General features: G+C 43.6%; 2 protein-coding genes across 3 annotated transcripts in view; both read right to left on the bottom strand.

Moving 5' to 3' along the window:
- The window catches only part of ly75 (lymphocyte antigen 75), a 44,764-nt gene extending 40,552 nt beyond the window's left edge, over positions 1-4,212 (bottom strand). For both annotated transcript variants that reach the window (XR_008810140.1, XM_056278107.1), the window contains exon 1: positions 3,786-4,212. Coding sequence is in view for 1 of the 2 variants with exons in the window: in XM_056278107.1 (XP_056134082.1) it covers positions 3,786-4,002 (217 nt within the window). In the remaining variant the exon portion in view is untranslated. The remainder of the gene's footprint in view (positions 1-3,785) is intronic.
- Positions 4,213-6,381: 2,169 nt separating this feature from the next.
- pla2r1 (phospholipase A2 receptor 1) overlaps positions 6,382-19,082 on the bottom strand; it is a 39,992-nt gene continuing 27,291 nt past the window's right edge. Inside the window, exons 16-30 of the mRNA XM_056278108.1 lie at positions 18,800-18,835; positions 18,359-18,519; positions 17,793-17,857; positions 17,503-17,606; positions 17,283-17,419; positions 16,253-16,370; positions 15,727-15,866; positions 15,414-15,561; positions 13,994-14,229; positions 12,345-12,525; positions 12,104-12,238; positions 11,356-11,478; positions 11,052-11,228; positions 8,432-8,467; positions 6,382-7,647 (exon numbers count right to left, since the gene is read on the bottom strand). Coding sequence (XP_056134083.1) covers positions 7,430-7,647; positions 8,432-8,467; positions 11,052-11,228; positions 11,356-11,478; positions 12,104-12,238; positions 12,345-12,525; positions 13,994-14,229; positions 15,414-15,561; positions 15,727-15,866; positions 16,253-16,370; positions 17,283-17,419; positions 17,503-17,606; positions 17,793-17,857; positions 18,359-18,519; positions 18,800-18,835 — 2,015 coding nt within the window. The 3' untranslated portion in view covers positions 6,382-7,429. The remainder of the gene's footprint in view (positions 7,648-8,431; positions 8,468-11,051; positions 11,229-11,355; positions 11,479-12,103; positions 12,239-12,344; positions 12,526-13,993; positions 14,230-15,413; positions 15,562-15,726; positions 15,867-16,252; positions 16,371-17,282; positions 17,420-17,502; positions 17,607-17,792; positions 17,858-18,358; positions 18,520-18,799; positions 18,836-19,082) is intronic.

Below are 19,082 nucleotides of genomic sequence, written 5' to 3' on the forward strand. Positions count from 1 at the left end.
CCTGGCTTTTTTGTTTTTTGTCTCATCTCCATCAAGATGCAAGTTGAGTCTCTTATAGAGGATAGAGTCTAAAGTTCTGAAAAGTAACCTTTTGAATTTCTGATGTTGATGTCGAGCAGGCTGTGGACAAAAATGTTTGATTAAAAATCGCTCAAATTGTTTTCTTTCTTTCTTTTTAGAAAAAAACAATTTATATAAATAAATATATTTATTTATAAAATTAAACTCAGACATAATACAATAGTCACTTGATGCAAAATAAAGAAAATACACTACATAATTGCAAATATTGAAATAAACAATATGTAAACAGATAAAGAGTTAGAGCCAACTGGGTTTACATAGTTAACATATTCTGAATTATAGCTGACGTTCAGGGTGCTCATGGCCATCTGTCCTGAAGCATAGCGATACATAAGGGCAAGCAGGAGAGGGCTGTTATGCCAAAATTTGTACCCCCTGTAGAATATGTCATCTGTACTGAATTAAAGCGGACCTTGACTAATATATTTCCATTTCCCTTAACAAGATGGAAAAACAGCTTTTTATTGTTAGATTAACAGTTTCACTATGAACAAAGCCTCTCCTCAGATGAACAACTAGTAAAGTTTTGTAAAAAAAATATATTTTAAATCTTTTGTATGGAATGAATGACTACAGGCCTGTCACTCTGATGTCTGTGGTCATGAAGTCTTTCGAACGACTGGTGTTGGCCCACCTGAAGCACGTCACAGGATACCTGCTGGACCCTCTGCAGTTTGCCTGATGGGCAAACAGGTTAGTGGATGATGCAGTCAACATGGGACTGCACTACATCCTGCAACACCTTGACTGCCCAGCGACATATGCAAGGATCCTGTTTGTGGACTTGTGTTCAGCGTTCAACATTATCCATCCAGAAATCCTCTCCTCTAAACTCTCCCAACTCACTGTATCCCCTGCCATCTGTCAATGGATCACCAGCTTCCTGACAGGCAGGAAACAGCAGGTGAGGCTGGGGGAAGTCGCTTCTGGCATATGACAGTCTGCCCAGGTGCTTCCCAGGGATGTGTCCTCTCCCCACTGCTCTTCTCCCTCTACACCAATGACTGCACCTCCAAGGACTGACCCAGCTGCTAAACTCCTGAAGTTGTCATCGGACTCATCCAGGATGGCAACAAGTCTGCATTTCAGCGAGAGGTTGAGTGGCTGGTGCTGTTGCAGTCAGAACAACTTGGGAATTGAACATGCTAAAAACCGTAGAGATGACAGTGGACTTCTGGAGACACCCCTCAGTACTTCTCCCCCTCACAATATCCGACAGCCCCGTGTCAGCTTTGGTGACCTTCAAGTTTCTGGGAACTACCATTTCCAAAGACCTGAAGTGGGAGATCAACATCAACTCCAGCCTCACAAAGGCCCAGCAGAGGATGTTCTTTCTGTGGCAATTGAGGAAATTTGGTCTGCCACAGGAGCTGTTGAGCCAGTTCTACACCGCACTCACTGAATCTGTCCTGTGCACATCAATCAGGGTCTGATTCAGAGCAGCAACAAAACAGGACAGAAACAGACTGCAGTGAACAGTAAGGACAGCAGATAAAAAATCATTGGCGCGCCCTTGCCCACCCTGCAGGACTTATACACATCTAGAGCCCGGAAACGGGCGGGCTGAATCAGCACAGACTCCTCACACCCAGCACACAGTCTGTTTGAACTCTGACCCTCTGGCAAGTGCTACAGAGCAATGTGCACCAAAACCACCAGACATGGCAACAGTTTTTTTTCCCATAGGCCATCTCTCTCATGAACACTTAACAGCATGGTACAATAATGGACACTTACCAAGTAAATATGACACTTTGTAAATAGCCCCCTCTGGTCAACATGTCTCACCTACATATCTACGATGAGCACTACCTTTTTAAACCAGATGTGCAATACAAATGTACACATGTAAATAAACATACAACTGCTGTATACTGGTTACAAATTATCACTGTTATTGTTAGAATTAAAATATAAGTATGTTAGTATCATAATAAGTATTATAATGTCGATGAGTATAATATTAATATTATATAATCATATAATCACAAGGCTCAGAAGGAGTGATCTGTGGGCCAATGCTGCTGGGATACAAGCCAGGGCCTGATCAACCCTGGCTGGCTGGGTTGCCTGAGAGAGGGTGTATGATGTTGAAAGACCCGAGACACCCGAGGACCTCAAGAAACATCACTGATGATGTGTACCAGTGCATCCTAGGATGTATCTTCGAGTCGATAGATAAAAATATAGTATAAATTTGTAGTATATATTATATATAAGCATAATTAGTTATGACGTTGTATTAGCATATAATATATACTCAGCACAAAAAGTTAGGAAATTTGTGTTTCGTAGACAATTTCTTTGTTGTAACAATGCTTCTTGGCAATAAATCTTATACCGTTGGAAAGCCTGTTTATTTGCCTTTTAAATGGTGCCACATTTGTAAGGAACATGCATTTGTGGGATGAGCAGCAGAGCTGAGTATGTGGGTTGCGCCCATGAAAAAATTTGCCAAAATCTTCTCTGCCAATGCCAGACAGCTTATTTTGCTGTTGCTATTGACTCTTGTTTTGAGCTCCTGGTACCCCAGGTGCTGACAATCAGCTGCCTGATATAGGATTTATTGCCAAGAAGCATTGTTACAACAAAGAAATAATCTATCAAACACACATTTCCTTACCTTTTGTGCTAAGTTTATAAGCAATCTAATAATAAAATATAAGCATAATTTATTAATCATTCATCCATCCGCCCATTATCCAAACCGCCTATCCTCCCGTCAGGGTCGCGGGGGCGCTGGAGCCTATCCCAGCAGTCATTGGGCGGCAGGCAGCGAGACACACTGGACAGGCCGCCAGGCATCACAGGGCTATTAATTATTCAGCCACAACAAAACTCTGCACAGTAGTGCTACACATGTTGTGCATACATATTTACCGCCAATATTCTACTTATTATTCTAGAAGCTACTGTAAAGCGGAGTCCGACTGCTCGTATGCACAAGCACACTTGCCCAATTAAGTTGATTCTGACACGGGGGGGGGAGGCAGAGAGCTCCACTGACCACGGGATGTCACGCAAAATCGCATCGTTATGATGGACCTATCTAACTTCACGTTATTCGTCGAGTGGATGGGAGACCGTCTACTCCCAGGCAGAAATACTGTTGAAAGGCGCTCCTATTAAAACCGAGGGAAATCGCGTCTGTGGGGCGCGTATTCTACAGGCGATACAGAATTTGGCGGAACAGGGGGGGGGGGCGCGAAACGGAAGGGAAAGAGTGAGAGACAGAAAATGAGAACGACGGAGAGAAAACGCCAGTTTAAGGGAGGCAGAGCAAACCGTTTGGCGAGTCTCTTTTTTGGCTGGATGACGACGTAATACAAATCCATCTTTATGTTATCATAGTTGGGAATACACGCTGGCCGGGGACTGGTACTACAGTCAGCCCGCGCAAGAGTGAAAGAAAAAGCAACCGTGAGTAGGCACATTATCGATATCTTATCGGACATTTCTCCGATCAACTGCGCAATGGAAAACTACTTGTCAATTCAATCAAGCACTGAAGTCACTTGCGAACGTTAACGTCGTCGTCTGGGAACGAATCGCTATGGTCTTCGGGGTCTTGCCACTGGCGAGCGTCGATCTTACAGAAACGAGTTGCAAACGCGGGAAGGGGGGAAATAAGGGAAATGTTCAACTTAAATCGGGCGCATAAATAAACGAAATCGATCCCGCGAGCGTTGTGCTTTCCTTACCAGAACTTGTGGCCACTGAGCAACTCCCTTTGAGCACCGCTGTCTCCCACGCAGCCAAGAAACAAAGGCAAAGTGTAACTTTACATATTTTCCACATGGTCACGGACGCGGGCACTTTCCCGGACTCGTGCAAAATGGACACCTTGCCGAGGTGCGAGTTAAGAGGCGCCTGCCAATATTCGAGTTTTAGCCCGAAACGATCATCGAAACCTGTCATCCGCGAGTCCCGAATCCCATCCTAACTCATCCGTTCAGAATTCGTACGTTACGCCTCCCAGGCCAGCCCGGATACTGCAGATGGCTATCGAACACACTTGTAAACTATCCGCTGCACTTAAACGCCGCCCACTCCGTTCCCTCCGCATGCCAAAAGTCGTACAATTGTTAAGTTTAATTCGCTCATTTGCAGTTGCGTAGCAGGTTAAGACCCCACCCCATCCATGCAAATGTCAACATATTATAGAGCTTTTATTTTGAAATGTGGTCGCCGCTGTGACATACAACTGACGTTGGCTTTTTTTTTTTGTCGGATGGTTTTAGAGCTACTTTTAGAGATACCGCCCAACGAAACAAGATGTTCAGTTAAAAGTCCCAGCTATCTATCTATCTATCTATCTATCTATCTATCTATCTATCTATCTATCTATCTATCTATCTATCTATCTATCTATCTATCTATCTATCCATCCATCTATCTATCTATCTACTGTGTTGTTGTGTTATGTTATATCATATTATACTATATTATATATATTTATACTGTAAGTTAGACTAAGAAATAACTATTCAGCTATATGGCCAATGCAAAGTTGAGTATAATCGACTGACCAGTAACAGTGAAAGTGGATGCTGGACTATTGTGGCACAGCAACGCTCTGGGGGAGAAAGAGAAAGAAGAGAGGGCTGTTGAGGAGCGAGCTGCATGGAGCCTTTTCAATGCCCTCTCTTCTCGGTTATTGCTGAGGGCAGTAGAGGGCAATAGCACCCTACTCTTGTTCCTGGTTGCTTTTAATCTGTTGCTGTCCGGTACAACAGAGTCTGCGGGCGGACTGAGGGAACCTCCAACTCCTCCCACTTTCAGGGTCAGGGTTAGGGTTAGGGTTTGTGTTTAAGTTTGGGAGGTGGTGGGAGGTGTTGGAGGAGGCGGAGAGGAGTTGGAGGTGTCCTCTGTCTGCCGCCAGACCCATCTCATTCGGTATCACTCTTTGGAGGAGACAGTTTGTCAGGGTGGAAGGATTGCTGATGCTTCTCCTCTGGATCTGGAGGTCTCGAAGGAGGATAAGCAACATGCAGCTAAGTGACTGAATGGTGCATCATGGCCAAGCTTTGTCCTGTGTGGTGGATGAGTTGAACCAATTAGTTACAAGGAGCTGATGATGGACTTGAATGAGACCATCTATTTTCTGCAGCTGACCGGCTACCATCTACTGAGCTGCTGGAAAAACTACACTGTACTGAGGCTGCAGAGGAATCGGTATCATCCTACGCCAATGGGTATTGTTTCTGGTATGTTGTTGTTTGTTCGTTTGACTACTTTGTGGGGAAAAAAGCTCCAGCAAATGACATTGAATTTTCAAGTCCGTACATGACCCGATTTAATTTTGGGATGAATTGGGTCAAATTCATGGTCAAGGTAACAAAGGAGGTCAAAATAGTTTTTTCGTCCATAACTTGGTCAAAAATGAATTGACTTGCTTCAAATTCACACCAAAATGTTCAACTTTCTATTTCAAAGATATATTCCTCGCCATTGCATTGCTTTAGTGCGAAATGCATTGTTTCTAAGACTGGTAGTGGTAAAGGTTTGGGGGGGTGATTGGGGGGTACATCGATATGTCCTTCCAAATAGGGGTCCTGGGAGATTGTGAGGGGCAAGACTTGCAGGCGACAAGGAAATATTTTCTCATTTGGAAATGAAAGCACTACTGCAAGATAAATGTCATCTTAATGTTTACATACATACAAAATATACATAACATAGGATGAGTTCCCATGGTCAGTCAACCGAGCAGCCACAAGCTGAATGTAAACTGCATCATGGGACTTTTTAAATGTTCACCAACTTTTTTTTTTTGTACTTGTAACTCTGATGTAGCCCAGTTTTCCTGAGACAAAAATTCAAGGAAATTACTTGCTCCTCTCTTGCGGATGATGCAAAAGGTAATATTTTACAATCATTAAAAAGATGCATAAAATTATCCCACTTGGCCAAATTATGTCAAAGAAATGTTTGTTGACAAAATGTTTTTGATCACTCCATTTCTTGCGATAACACTGCAATGATTTACTCTTGAAGTGTTTCTGGACTTTTATCAAAAAGAAGAATTTAAAGCATTTTTGTAGAATTAAAAAGGTAAAAAAGCACTTGATTTTACATAAAAGACTGAATCAAAAAGACAATTTTCTTGATGGTCTGAGAGAAAGTTTTCTTAAAATGAATGGTATATCCCCTTTTTCCTTTTATTACTTTGATACATCCTGTCAGATAGGATTTTTTCGCCATATGTTTTTCATCATGGTTTGTGCACGACACTCAGATAGAGGCGACTCATTTGCGTAGCAACGTAGACGACAAACGAGGGAAATACAATTCAGTCTTCCTTCAGTTTATTAACATAGAAAACAATTGTGCAAATTACACCAACAAACTTGCTATGCATATCATCAGTAGAAAACAGAACCAGTAAAAACAAAATTTAGTCGTCGTTGATGCCCCTTTACCTATTTTCCCTTAATACAACAGAGCAGTGGATCTCAACGCTGGTCAGTGGGAGTACGCTGGGTTTCTATTCTGACAGGTCCGGGGTGGTTTTAGATCCGACACAACAGATGAATGTAATTTAACTTCACGGCAGAACAGAAACCCAGCAGGACTGGATCAGAGATGAGATCACCGCAATAGAATAATATTACAAAAACCTCCGGTTTCAAATATACAGCATGTGTACTCCAATCAAACTAAAACGGTAATACTGACAAACATAACTGTACCATATGACAAGACCTGAACCCTGAATCAACAGCTACAATTACGTTTCAGTCATCAGTCATTTGTATTTTGCTGACAAATCAGTGATTTTCTTGATGATATGGAGTGACTGAAAATTCAAAACTGAGAAGTAGGCCCAACTTTTCCCTACTTCTCCAACATTATAAAAAAAAAACATTTCAAACCTTCATATGTAAAATAAACCTTTGTAATATTTAATGTAAAAAGTTATAATCTTCCCAATTATGAATCCCCCCCAAGATTAAAACGTTCATGTGTCTTGGATTCAACCTATCCATTTTGTGTGCAAAATGAGTTCCCCCCCACCCCCAAACCGTCGTTACCCTACTTCATATTACAGAAAACTCCTCGCTGTGGCTCCTCCACGCTTACGAAAAGATTTGTTTGAATGAATGAAATCCGTGCGATCAGTGGAGCGACATCTGTCCAACTGCTTTTATATTTTCTTTCTGTGTGTCACGTGACATTTGCAAAACGAAACTGTTAGCTGTTGCTGTCATTTTATTGTCCTGAGGAATCATCACTGAAGCTTTAATGTCACTGAGTATTCTTGGGAACGGTGAGACGATGTGTGGGAGAGCGCAAGTCAGAGGAAGAGAGAGGACAGAAAACGAAGAGATAGAGGAATTGAATACTACTCGCCCGAGTGATTTTCCAGGTCTGTGATCAGGACGTTGCCGTCTGACTCCGTGGCCTGAGAGCTCGTTTGTCTGTAGTAAGCAGTACCGAGGGAGGGGATCCTGTGAAAACGTGCACCGTTCCTCTTGTACACCAACCACATTACTCCGGCCAGCACGGCAAAGATCAGTATGGCTATCAGGACGGCGGCTGGGACGATGCCATGATGCAACCCTGAAAATCACAAATGGAGGATGAGGGCAGAAGTAAACAAAACAGCAGACAAATTCATATTATGCATTTGGATTTGTGTGTTTCTGAATCAGAAATGAATTGTGTATGCATTCATATTTTCGACAATTTTTTTTTTGGGGGGATTTTTCTCCCCAATTGTATCTGGCCAATTACCCCGCTCTTCCAAGCCTTGCCGGTCGCCACTCCATCCCCTCTGCCGATCTGGGGAGGGCTGCAGACTACCACATACCTCCTCCGATACACGTGGAGTCACCCACCGCTTCTTTTCACCTGACAGTGAGGAGTTTCACGAGGGGGAAGTAACGTGCGGGAGGATCACGCTATTCCCCCAAGTTCCCCCTCCCCCCCGAACAGGTGCCCCGACCGACCAGAGGAGGCGCTAGTGCAGCGACTAGGACACATACCCACATCTGGCTTCCCACCCAAAGACACGGCCAATTGTGTCTGTAGGGACGCCTGACCAAGCCGAAGGCAACACGGGGATTCAAACCAGAATGTTGGTAGGCAATGGAATAGACCGCTACGCTACTCGGATGCCCCATTTCCTACATTGTTTAAAAGTCACTTCAATATATGTAAAATAAACATAAAATAAATATGAAAATAAATGTATGTCTCTGAAACATGTGATGTTAACATGTTACAGTGTCCATTTAGGTTCAACTACGTCGAACCCCAGCACACTGAAGGAAAATGGGCATGTGTTTGGCCCCTATACAGAGAAACACAACTCAGTCATGCAAAGTGATTCATGAATGAATACCATTTAGAGGTTCCACTTCCACCTCTGCGATGATATCTGCAAAAGAAAAAACAAAACAAAACAGGGAAAATCAAAAATAAATAGATTTCATTTCTCTGCATGGATGAAAGAACGCCACTGTCAGCTTAACCTATCTAAGACTGAGCTCCTTGTCATCCCAGCCAGTCAGTCCATCCACACAACAACAGATCAATATCCAGCTTGGATCAACCCAACTCATGCCCACAAAGTCTGCCCGAAACCTGGGTGTCATAATTGATGACCAACTAACCTTTAAGGTTCACGTGGCTTCGATTGTTCGGTCGTGCCAATTTGCCCTGTACAACATCAGGAAAATTTGACCCTACCTGTCTGAGCATGCAGCACAACTCTTGTTATATCACACATTGACTACTGCAATGCTTTACTGGCAGGTCTCCTCCCTGCATGCACTTTCAAACCTCTGCAAATGATCCAGAACGCGGCGGCACGTCTGGTCTTCAACCAACCTAAAACACCACGTCACCCTGCTATTCATGTCCCTCCACTGGCTCCCAGCTGCTGTTCGCATCAAATTCAAAACCTTAATGCTCGCTTACAAAACAGCAACTAAAACGGCTCCCGCCTACCTGAACTCCCTCATTCAGATCTACACTTAGTCCTGCTCACTACGCTCTGCCAATGAAAGGCACCTGGCACTTCCGCCACAACGGGGCCCTAAGTCACTAGCCAGACTCTTCTCTTGTGTAGTTCCCCGGTGGTGGAACGAGTTACCAAACTCCAGTCAATCCGCTGAGTCCCTCTCCATCTTTAAGAAGAAGCTAAAGACCCAGCTCTTTCTCGCACACCTCCACACCTGATGGTATTAACATAAAAAAAAAACACTTCAGTGCACTCTTTGCATTGCCTTTGTGCACTGCCTGTTGACACCTATGTCCTATCGGACTTGAACTTAGTTTTTTTGGCACTTACTTGCGTTGTTGTCTCCTGACTAGATCCTTGCTTGTGTTGTATTAACTCTCAGATGTATGTCGCTTTGAATAAAAGCGTCTGCTAAATGAGATTGTAATATTGTAACATTGTAACAAAATCAAATCATAAATATAAAAACAAAGAAATAAGTAAATAGATTTTAAGGAAGTGGTTGCAAAAAAACAAAACAAAACAAAAAAACAAGACTAGGTCAAAACCTAGTATATTGCTGGACTGTGTATGGTTAATGTTCAAAATTGTGGCCAATTTGTTACAGGGATAGTCCGTGGTAGTGTCTATAATGTGAATTCCTGGATATTAAATGTTCATCTGCAATTTTTGTAGCGGACCATCCCAGTAACATTTGTTGTTAAAGTGTACTGAAGTAGCATATCACATGACATGGTTAGGCTACGTTCAAGTACAATAAAAAAGGCTACAAATGCAGTTGTAAGAACAATACTTTTCACTCATCTCTTGGGATGTTTGTTTTATTTGAAAGAGAATTGTAATCACAACTATTCTAATTATCTGTTAACTCCCCTTCCCTTTCATCTGTTTCTATCTGTGGATGGCTCGTTTTTGTGAGACTCGCTCTGTATTAAGTGTTTTGTCAGAGGGATTGTTATTTGGGGTGCTTTTAACTGTGTGCTCACCCTTGTGTCTCTCGGCACATTGTTTTCTCTCCTACTCTACTCCATGCTGGACTGTTACAGTGCGTAGCCAGATGTAGAAAGAGCAGCAAAATATTCCCTTCTTAGCGTTTTAGCAGTATCCACGAGCAGCAATATATTTCGCTCGATAGCATGCGATAAACGAGGAATGAGCTGGAGCCGCTGTGCTGATTCAGTTTGAAAGAGCAACGGCCAATAGGGGAACACCCACTTCTGTCTTTACCGGTGACATCGTTGGTCGGCTGACCAATCATGTAACTCCAATGATGTCGTTGGTCACCTGATCCAGTGGCCCACTCATGTAACTTGTTCTCTCAGTCACACTAAACCATGGCTACAGCCATGCTGTAAACATGGTCACTCAGTCACTCTAACATGGTCACTCAGGGACATTCGCGTTACAATGATTGAATCATTTATTCGCAGAAAACAATCAGTCTTCCAACACGCGTTATACTTGTCAAAATCGCATCAGCGTCTCACATACTGAATACAGGTAATAAACAATTGCGTATTAGCTGTAAGACTGTGCGTTTATTTACATTTTGAGAATGATCAAGGAGCCACATAAATGCTAGCACTGCCCTTTAAATGGACTACATATGGTGAAAAGATGTGGATGTCAAGGCTGTGGCAAAACCACGTGATGTTTTAATAATTTCCTCCCGTTAACCAGAAAGCTCAACACTAGCAAAATTGCTTATGTTGAAAGTCAATAAAGAAGAAAATTACTGCAGAAAAGTGGCCGGGGTAGGTGTCACTTGCTTTGCAATAGCCTCTTCCGGGTCTGTTTTGGGGGAGGTCGGCCTTAATCGGTGAGTGAAATTGTACATAAGGTAGATGCAATCTTCACACAATGTGCACATGAGCATCGTGAAGAAAAGTGAATTGACACTGAGTTGGAAAAATAGGAGAAACATGGACATTTGAAGCCAGGTGTGAACCCACAGTTATATGGGATCAAAACATCAGTCCAGTAGTATGATTTCACCTACTTGTGTGAGTTTTGCAGACGAAGCCTAATTGATCGGTGCACTGTGAGAGGTGCCACACCCCATCCGCCACCCTGGTAGACACACAGGTGTCCGATTTTAATTGGCTGGCATCTGGGGCTTTAAAATGCCAGCTGGTGTAGTCCATAGGTGAACCGTCCACCCAAGCCATCGACTCAGCTAAAATAACAAAGAAAAAGACCACCGATTCAACATGTAGGCTGACACAATGGGGAGAGATGGGGGGAGGGGGGCATCGTCACCGAGCCACTATACATGAAAACGAAAAAGTAAGACATGTCCTTACTGTCAGTGTTGAAGTACATTCCCAGCCACACAGTCTGATGCGGGAAGCCAGACAACCAAAGCTGCTCCAGAACAAAGCGGTTCTCGGTCTCATTCTCGATGGTGAGGACATCAGAAGTGTTGACTGGTAAATGATAACACAATGGCAAAATGGACATTCCCTGTAATTGGGCTTAAAAATCACATACTGCACAGGAACAAGGAAATTTAATGGCAATGTTTGCACTGTCATTCTAAAAACAAATATTCTCTGTTTGTTGGGACCACACATCTGAATCACTAAGTAAGACCGCGGTTTCTCGCTTCGCTGGCTCCTCTATATATAACCTGTAAGGGGAGTGAGCATGCAGCCATGCAGCTTTTAGCCAGCTATAGAGTCATACAGGCATACAGCCAGGCATCGGATGTGATGTGATGTGTTTATAGATACTTTATGTGAAACGACTCAACCATCTAACTCATGGTTCTCAGTGTGGTGCAACCTTTGGTGCCAATTAACAATCATGGATGTTTTCATTAATAACCCTGGGACGTTGCTGTTCCAAAAAGCCATCTTGGTGATGTGTTTACTGGTATAATTGGCCCGACTTAGGAGTTCACGTGCTGGGGCAGAATTTGATTTTGGCATGTCCTGTTACAGAGCGGTGTATTGCAAATCAGAGACCATGGAGAGAGGGGCTGCAGGTGGGAAGTCAGTGAAATAGAGCTAAAAGAAATATGATTGCAGGAGCTATGTGATAAATCCCCACCTCTCTGTCTGCAATGCTCTCTGGCCTCTTCCAAAGTAAGCCTCTGTATCACAGGCTCGAAGTTGTAGCAGCCATCTCCAAATTTCACCCAGGTTGAGGGACACACCACCTCATAGGTGGTGAAAGCATTACTTCCTGTTGAGAGAAAATAGAGGAAATCATGACTAAAATCATGCCGCTGAATTCATACTATGTCGATATCTCAGGATTTTATGCAGTATTCCACTTGAATAACACTGACTTGGTGGAGGTACGTGACAAAGGGCCCCCGGCAGCGGCATGTCACAATCCGCTCTCCGCCAGCCCCCGCTCACATCCATATACACACACTCTCCCGTCACAAAGTCATCCTCGTCATCTGCTGCATCCCAGTGTGTGTATACTGTGTCACTGCCATCTGACCACTGGTAATTGATGCCATCCTGCAAGAAATTGGTGCCACAATTTCTTAATATGTTGCCTGGCAACTGGGTCAGTGATACTGTTGACAAGCATGTTTTTCTCTTAGTGGAATGCCAACTAAAATGGTGGCGGATATCAATCAACCATTCCATGCAGTTTGCACAACAGTTTAACTGTCTTGCCTACGCTAGCAGAGGCTGGGATTGGGGTTGAGTAAGAAATTGAGCACGATCAGGCAAGAGAGCTAGAAAGAAAGGACCAAAATATAAAGAGCAGCATACACACAGAAAATCAATTCCACACTTCCTGGGAAAGCATTTGCTAGTTAAAAGCACACCGCTACGCGGGCTGGGAGCCAGCCAGAGGAAAAAGCCCGCAGACAACGACGGCAACTGGCCAGAGTAGGGCAACATAATCTAGTAGAGAAACGAGGATGCTGAGGGCCCGTTTAAAGGGCAACGCTAGCATTTATGTGGCTCCTTACTCATTTACAAAATGTAAATAAAGGTACAATCCTTGATTCCAACGTAAACAAAAGGGTAGCCCCGCAACCAAAATACATAACCCGGGATTGGAGCCTGCTGTTGCTCTTAAATTGATTGACAGGTCTCTTAACACAAGGACTAACACTAAACAACAACTAAATCTGAGTCTATAATGATTTCTGATGCTGTAAATGGTTTGTTTACATCAGTAATGTTAGTAAAATAAGTAAAACAGGCTCAATATTTCTAATTATGATCAGTTGAGAAAGACTTATTGCAAAATTATTGCAAATCAATCTATAACTTAACTGGAGAAATTATGTATGTAAATATACCACCATTTCATATAGTGAAATAAATCACAGATTGGGCCTTTAACTGCGACAACAACCACAACTATCATAAGGTTACAGTGTGTGCATCTGACAAGATCTTTAAAATGAAAATAATTCTTCGAGAAGAAAGAAGCTGGCCTTGTCTTCTTAATACTGAATCACAAGATAATCGAATAATCCCTCACAAAAAAAAGAGACGCCTCTAAAAGTAACGTGATATTTCATCCAATACGGTATTTATTTGTTTTATTTTGACGTACTGAGGTAGATTTTCAGACAGCGTGTTCTTATATGGGGGAGCTGTCAATCAGCATGCTACAGAGGACTAATAAGTGGAAGGAAAAGACTGTGAGAGCTGCTAGGTTTACGATGCAGACATGCTGTTATAGAGGGAACCACACGGGGAAAGAAATTATTCTTTTGATGAGGATAAAAATGACAATAAGTAGAAAAGGAGGAATGGCGCATCTACACAAAGCCTATCTGACGCCTGCAGACATGCACTGCCTGTGCAATTAATGCTTACCAACCAGTAGTAAACATAAATGCAGACACACACACACACACACACACAGAGCGCTCTAGGCCCCGATGTTACCATTCCAGACTCAAACAAGACATGCACAATGTAGAGGTATACAACACATATTGCACAAAGGAATACATACGTCTTGACTATACAGTCCAATCCAGTGGGGGACTGCCAATCTATTGACAAGGACAGTAAGGAAAGCCTGGTGGAAGGGGTCTGTAACGCTCACTAGGTCAGAATCATTCTCTATGCACATATGCAGCGCCTCGTACCAGCTCATGTTGCCAGGCATGACCTTGTAGTTGCGGCCCTTGTACTCAATAATGTCAGGGAGAGGGTGACGGTAGGAGTGTGTGGGGGGTTTCGATGTATCTGGGATGGTGGGGGGGCAAAATATAGAGGTACAAAAAAAAAAAGGAAAGAACAAGAGTCAGAGTCTGATTTTTTTTCAAGGAAGTTAATTTGTCACTAAACAATTCTCTTTGCTGGACACCAACAGAAAAAATGAATATGAATGAGGAGATTTCTGTAGATCTTTTGCACGTCGTTTTGTCTACTTGAGTCATACTACAGGCTGTGGGAAGATGTACATTAGATATACATTGGCAGGCCTTTAACTTAGCGGCTCTCCGGAATAGAAACATCTGTCAGCATCTGGGAATCCATTTTTAACCTTATTCTGTTTGGATCAAAATGACCCATTTCAAATAACAATTAAGCATAAATATTTTTGGATTTTCCCCCTTTTTCTCCCCAATTGTACATGGCCAATTACCCCACTCTTCCGAGCTGTCCCGATCTCTACTCCAGCCCCTCTGCTGATTCGGGAAGGGCTGCGGACTACCACATGCCTCCTCCGATACACGTGTAGTCACCAGCCGCTTCTTTTCACCTGACAGCGAGGTGTTTTGCCAGGGGGACGTAGCATGTGAGAGGATCACGCTATTCCCCGCGTTCCCCCTCCCCCCTGAACAGGCGCCCCGACCAGAGGAGGCGCTAGTGCAGCGACCAGGACACATACCCACATCCGGCTTCCCACCCGCAGACACAGCCAATTGTGTCTATAGGGACGCCCGACCAAGCCGGCGGTAACATGGGGATTCAAACCGGCAATCACCATGTTGGTAGGCGACGGAATAGACCGCTATGCTACCCAGATGCCCCAAGCATAAATATTTTTAATATTAACAACTGAGATGAAGATAAACGATAAATAAACTGTACAATAGTATTGCTGTAAAATCCAAAGATGGCCCAGGTCAATGTGACTGGCAAACAGTATATCCGTTTGTGGATAGAAGATGAGGGTTGAAATGACACCGTTATTAATCATTCTGAATTGCAGCGAGCATGAATGCCGCAAATAGGGAAAAGATCAACTTCAACACAGAGAAAAAAAGACCAAGAGACGAAGACAGACCGTGGACTGACGGAGAGCTACAGCCCCCATGGAAATAGACAAACAGGGAGACAAAAAACAGATAATGCCAGTAGGCACTATTCATTGCTGCACAGGTAAACAGACAAAAGGGCAGACGAGACAGAGGGAATCTCACCTTGTTGTTTCTGACACACAAATCCATACCCACTCTCTGTACACTTCTCATCATACCACTTCCCGGTTAGGTGGAAATTGTGGTTGTTTGACAGGACAGTGCACAGAGGGTCGTCACCAGCCAACGGTCCGCTGAGCCACTCTTCTTCCTGAGGGTTGGAGGGAGACACACACGCACACACACACACACACACACACACACACACACACACACACACACACACACACACACACACACACACACATCGTGACTAACTCGGTGGTGACATTAAGCAATGTGGGCTAACCAACCAAAAGTAGTCACAGGGGCTTACAGCAAGAGAGCTCTTGGGCTCTACGGGGGACCAGTTGGTATAGCTGACTGGCTTTCCATTGGCCCATTTCATTGTGTCCTCATCCCGTAGACCTATCCACACGCCAACAGAGCTGCCCTGAAGCAGCATAGTGATGAAGGCTGCAGAAGTGATGGCATGACAACGGATATAAGCATAAACAACAATTGCAACAATATGGACATTTCAGTGTCTGAACCAGATAATACTCATCATACATTATGCTCTCAGACCTAACAGTAACATCAACTCCAGGACCTCTGTTGGATCCCATCCTCTCTCTTAATCTTCCTCCCTGTCACTCTTTATTGTCTCGTCTGAATTAGGCAAAAACTCATAAAGAAAATCTCCAGAGAAAGATTTAGTTCTTTGGATGTGCTGAATTGCAGAAGTACAACTGTGGAGCTCGTGACCTCTGTGACATCACGGAGAGTAATCTGATAAATTTACTCGGTAAATTTGCATCAGCTGTATAGCCGTTCCAATTTATTCCGCCTAGTGCCAATACCTTGTTCAATCTCGTCCTCTATGGCCACGAGTGAGCCTTGGAAGGAGGAACAGATGGACTGGGCATCTTTCCAACTCGTCCCCTCCTCAGGACTGTCCGGGAGATGCAGCAGTAGACACTGCCAACAAATACACATACGCACGCACGCACACACGCACGCACGCACACACACACACACACACACACACACACACACACACACGTGCGACATGAAAAACCAAAAAGTTCCAAATATCTATGTCAAGACCAGTTCTGAGGCTAATGGGCTGAGTTAGGAAAACTGATGATGAAATCATGTCTGGGTGCTTGCTAACAAATTTGATTTAATGCGTCAGTGCAGCAGCTCCCCTGCTTCCTGTAAAATCTGAGGGCTTAGATTGTAAATACTGTACAAGGCAATTTCTCCTGATATTCACATCCCATTAAAATTGCATCACACCAAGGTGAAATTGCACAATGAACATGAACATAGGCAATACTAAACACTAATATTACTCACAATCTTATACGTCAATGTGGTCTAAAAATTTGGAGGGACTAACATATACTTAACTTGGTCTTAAAGAGACAAATGTAGAAAGATGGCATTAAGCGTTTTTATGACTTGTGTCACTACTCTGGGTGTTACTGTTGTCTTGTTTAAATTGGTTAAATGTGGACACAATTAGAGGATTCAACCATATGTGTGTCACCGCTATTGTTTTACGACGTTGTTGAACGCTCTGAAATCATGGATTCTTTGGCCTTTTACCCTCATTTGCAGAAATATTTCTTAAAAGGTGACTCAGGTTCAGGTGAATTGGCCGTACTAAATTGTCCCTAGGTGTGAATGTGTGTGTGTGTGTGTGGGAGTTTCAGCCCTGTGATGGCCTGGCGGCCTGTCCAGGGTGTCTCCCCGCCTGCCGCCCAATGACTGCTGGGATAGGCGCCAGCATCCCCGCAACCCTGAGAGCAGGATAAGCGGTTTGGATAACGGAATGGACCATATGTGTGTCTCCATGTGTGTGTGTGTGTGTGTGTGTGTGTGAACCTTATGTCCAAAGTATAGCCATGTTTCTGGACACCATCCGATGTAGTGGGGCTCTCTGGGTCTCTCCACCACAGACACAGTCCTTCTCTTGCACACATAACCATGGAGATTACCGCACTCACCCATTGACCATTTCCCTATAACAGAGCAAAAACACTTCTTATGTCGCACTATGTTTGTGTGTGTGTGTATATATTTGTCTATGTGTGTGTGTATTTACCTGATGAAGAGGACATGGTAACACATAACTTATGTTTAACAGGGCCACCGTAGGCACTTCCCTCTGCCCAGTGCTGAAAGTCTAGCTCGGTCTTGTCGCTCCAGCTGCAAATACACGCATGCACGCACGCACGCACACACACACACACACACACACACACACACACACACACACACACGCACACAAAGCAATGCATTCAAAGCATCAAGGTATATAATTTAAACCATCCATTATGTTGAATAAATGCCATTATAGAATATGTGATGGCAAGCTTTAAAAAATATACATACCTGACTTCTTCTCTTGGCAGGTCAATGGACAGCCCAATCCACCAATCAGTTGGGCCCAAGGAGAGCTAGGGAGAGGAGAAAAGGGGGATCAAATGGAGAAAAAAAAAATCTCCCTTTCATGGATCATTAGCCCCCTCCTTTGCAATCCCGTCCTTACTCAGATCAGCTTTTCCCGCCCTCTCACACCATGAGTGGCTATTCAGGACCTCTACCCGGCCCGCGCTTGTCTTTGTTCATCTTTTTGTTTTGCTTTCTTTATCCCCCATGAGTTCCTACACTGCAGAGAGCCTTTTAGTCTGGTCCAGAGGAACCCAGGCTGCAGCACAAAACAGTCTTTTCTTATACCCACTCCAATGGTGCACTCAAGCAAGAAAGTGTCTACATATGATTTGTATTGCAGCTTGTATAAGACTGTTTGTGTGTGTGTGCGTTTGCTCCTGTGTGCCACTATGCACCCACTTTTCCAAACTTGAAAACTTAAAAGGGAAAGAGTGTGTCAACTGTGACTACATGTGATGACACACAAGTCGATGTATGTGTGTGCACTTGTTTATGGGTACACAAACCTTGCCCATGCGTTCCTTCACAAAGTGCAGCTCCTCTTTGGAGTGAATTGACAGCAGCTGGGCTCCCATCATCTGACAGGCCAGAAAGACGACATCCCAGCTGAAGAGTTGCTTGGCCAGCAGGTACTCTGCTCCATGGTAGAAGACCCAGGGCTCGCTCTCTGGGAGGAAGCATGAAAAATGTCACAAGCCGGGGCTCAAAATCATGCATTCACTATAATACATAATAATACATTACAGCTGCTAAATCAAAAATTAAAGACAATGTAATTACAGTGAATGCAGTCTGAAATTAAATACACAATATATAAATGATTTTCTGTAGCTATATGAAGAACAGCTGTGTTCAGTAGTTATAAAATATATCTGTGCCACAAGCAGCGTGCCACAAGAAATGTGTGCATGTAAACTAAATGTAATAAGGTCAAGAATGTGACTCACGCTCAGTGTACCAATACGGCTTTATCAGTTCATCACCTGCAAGACAATGAAGAGATTTGCAAATGTTTTGGTTTTAAAATGTGTGTGTGTATGTGATTGAAAACATCAGGACTGGTTCGACAAGAACTCTGACACCATCACATCCCTGCTGGAAACCATGTGTAGGGCACATAGGGCAACTCTCAACTGCCATGCATCCGCCATCTTTTGGCAGCAGTGGCAAACAGCACGTGAGGATGTACAAACAACCTTGCGCACTCTGAAAAATACATGGTGAATGAAC

The sequence above is a fragment of the Lampris incognitus genome, chromosome 4 (assembly GCF_029633865.1).
Source record: "Lampris incognitus isolate fLamInc1 chromosome 4, fLamInc1.hap2, whole genome shotgun sequence".
Taxonomy (NCBI): domain Eukaryota; kingdom Metazoa; phylum Chordata; class Actinopteri; order Lampriformes; family Lampridae; genus Lampris; species Lampris incognitus.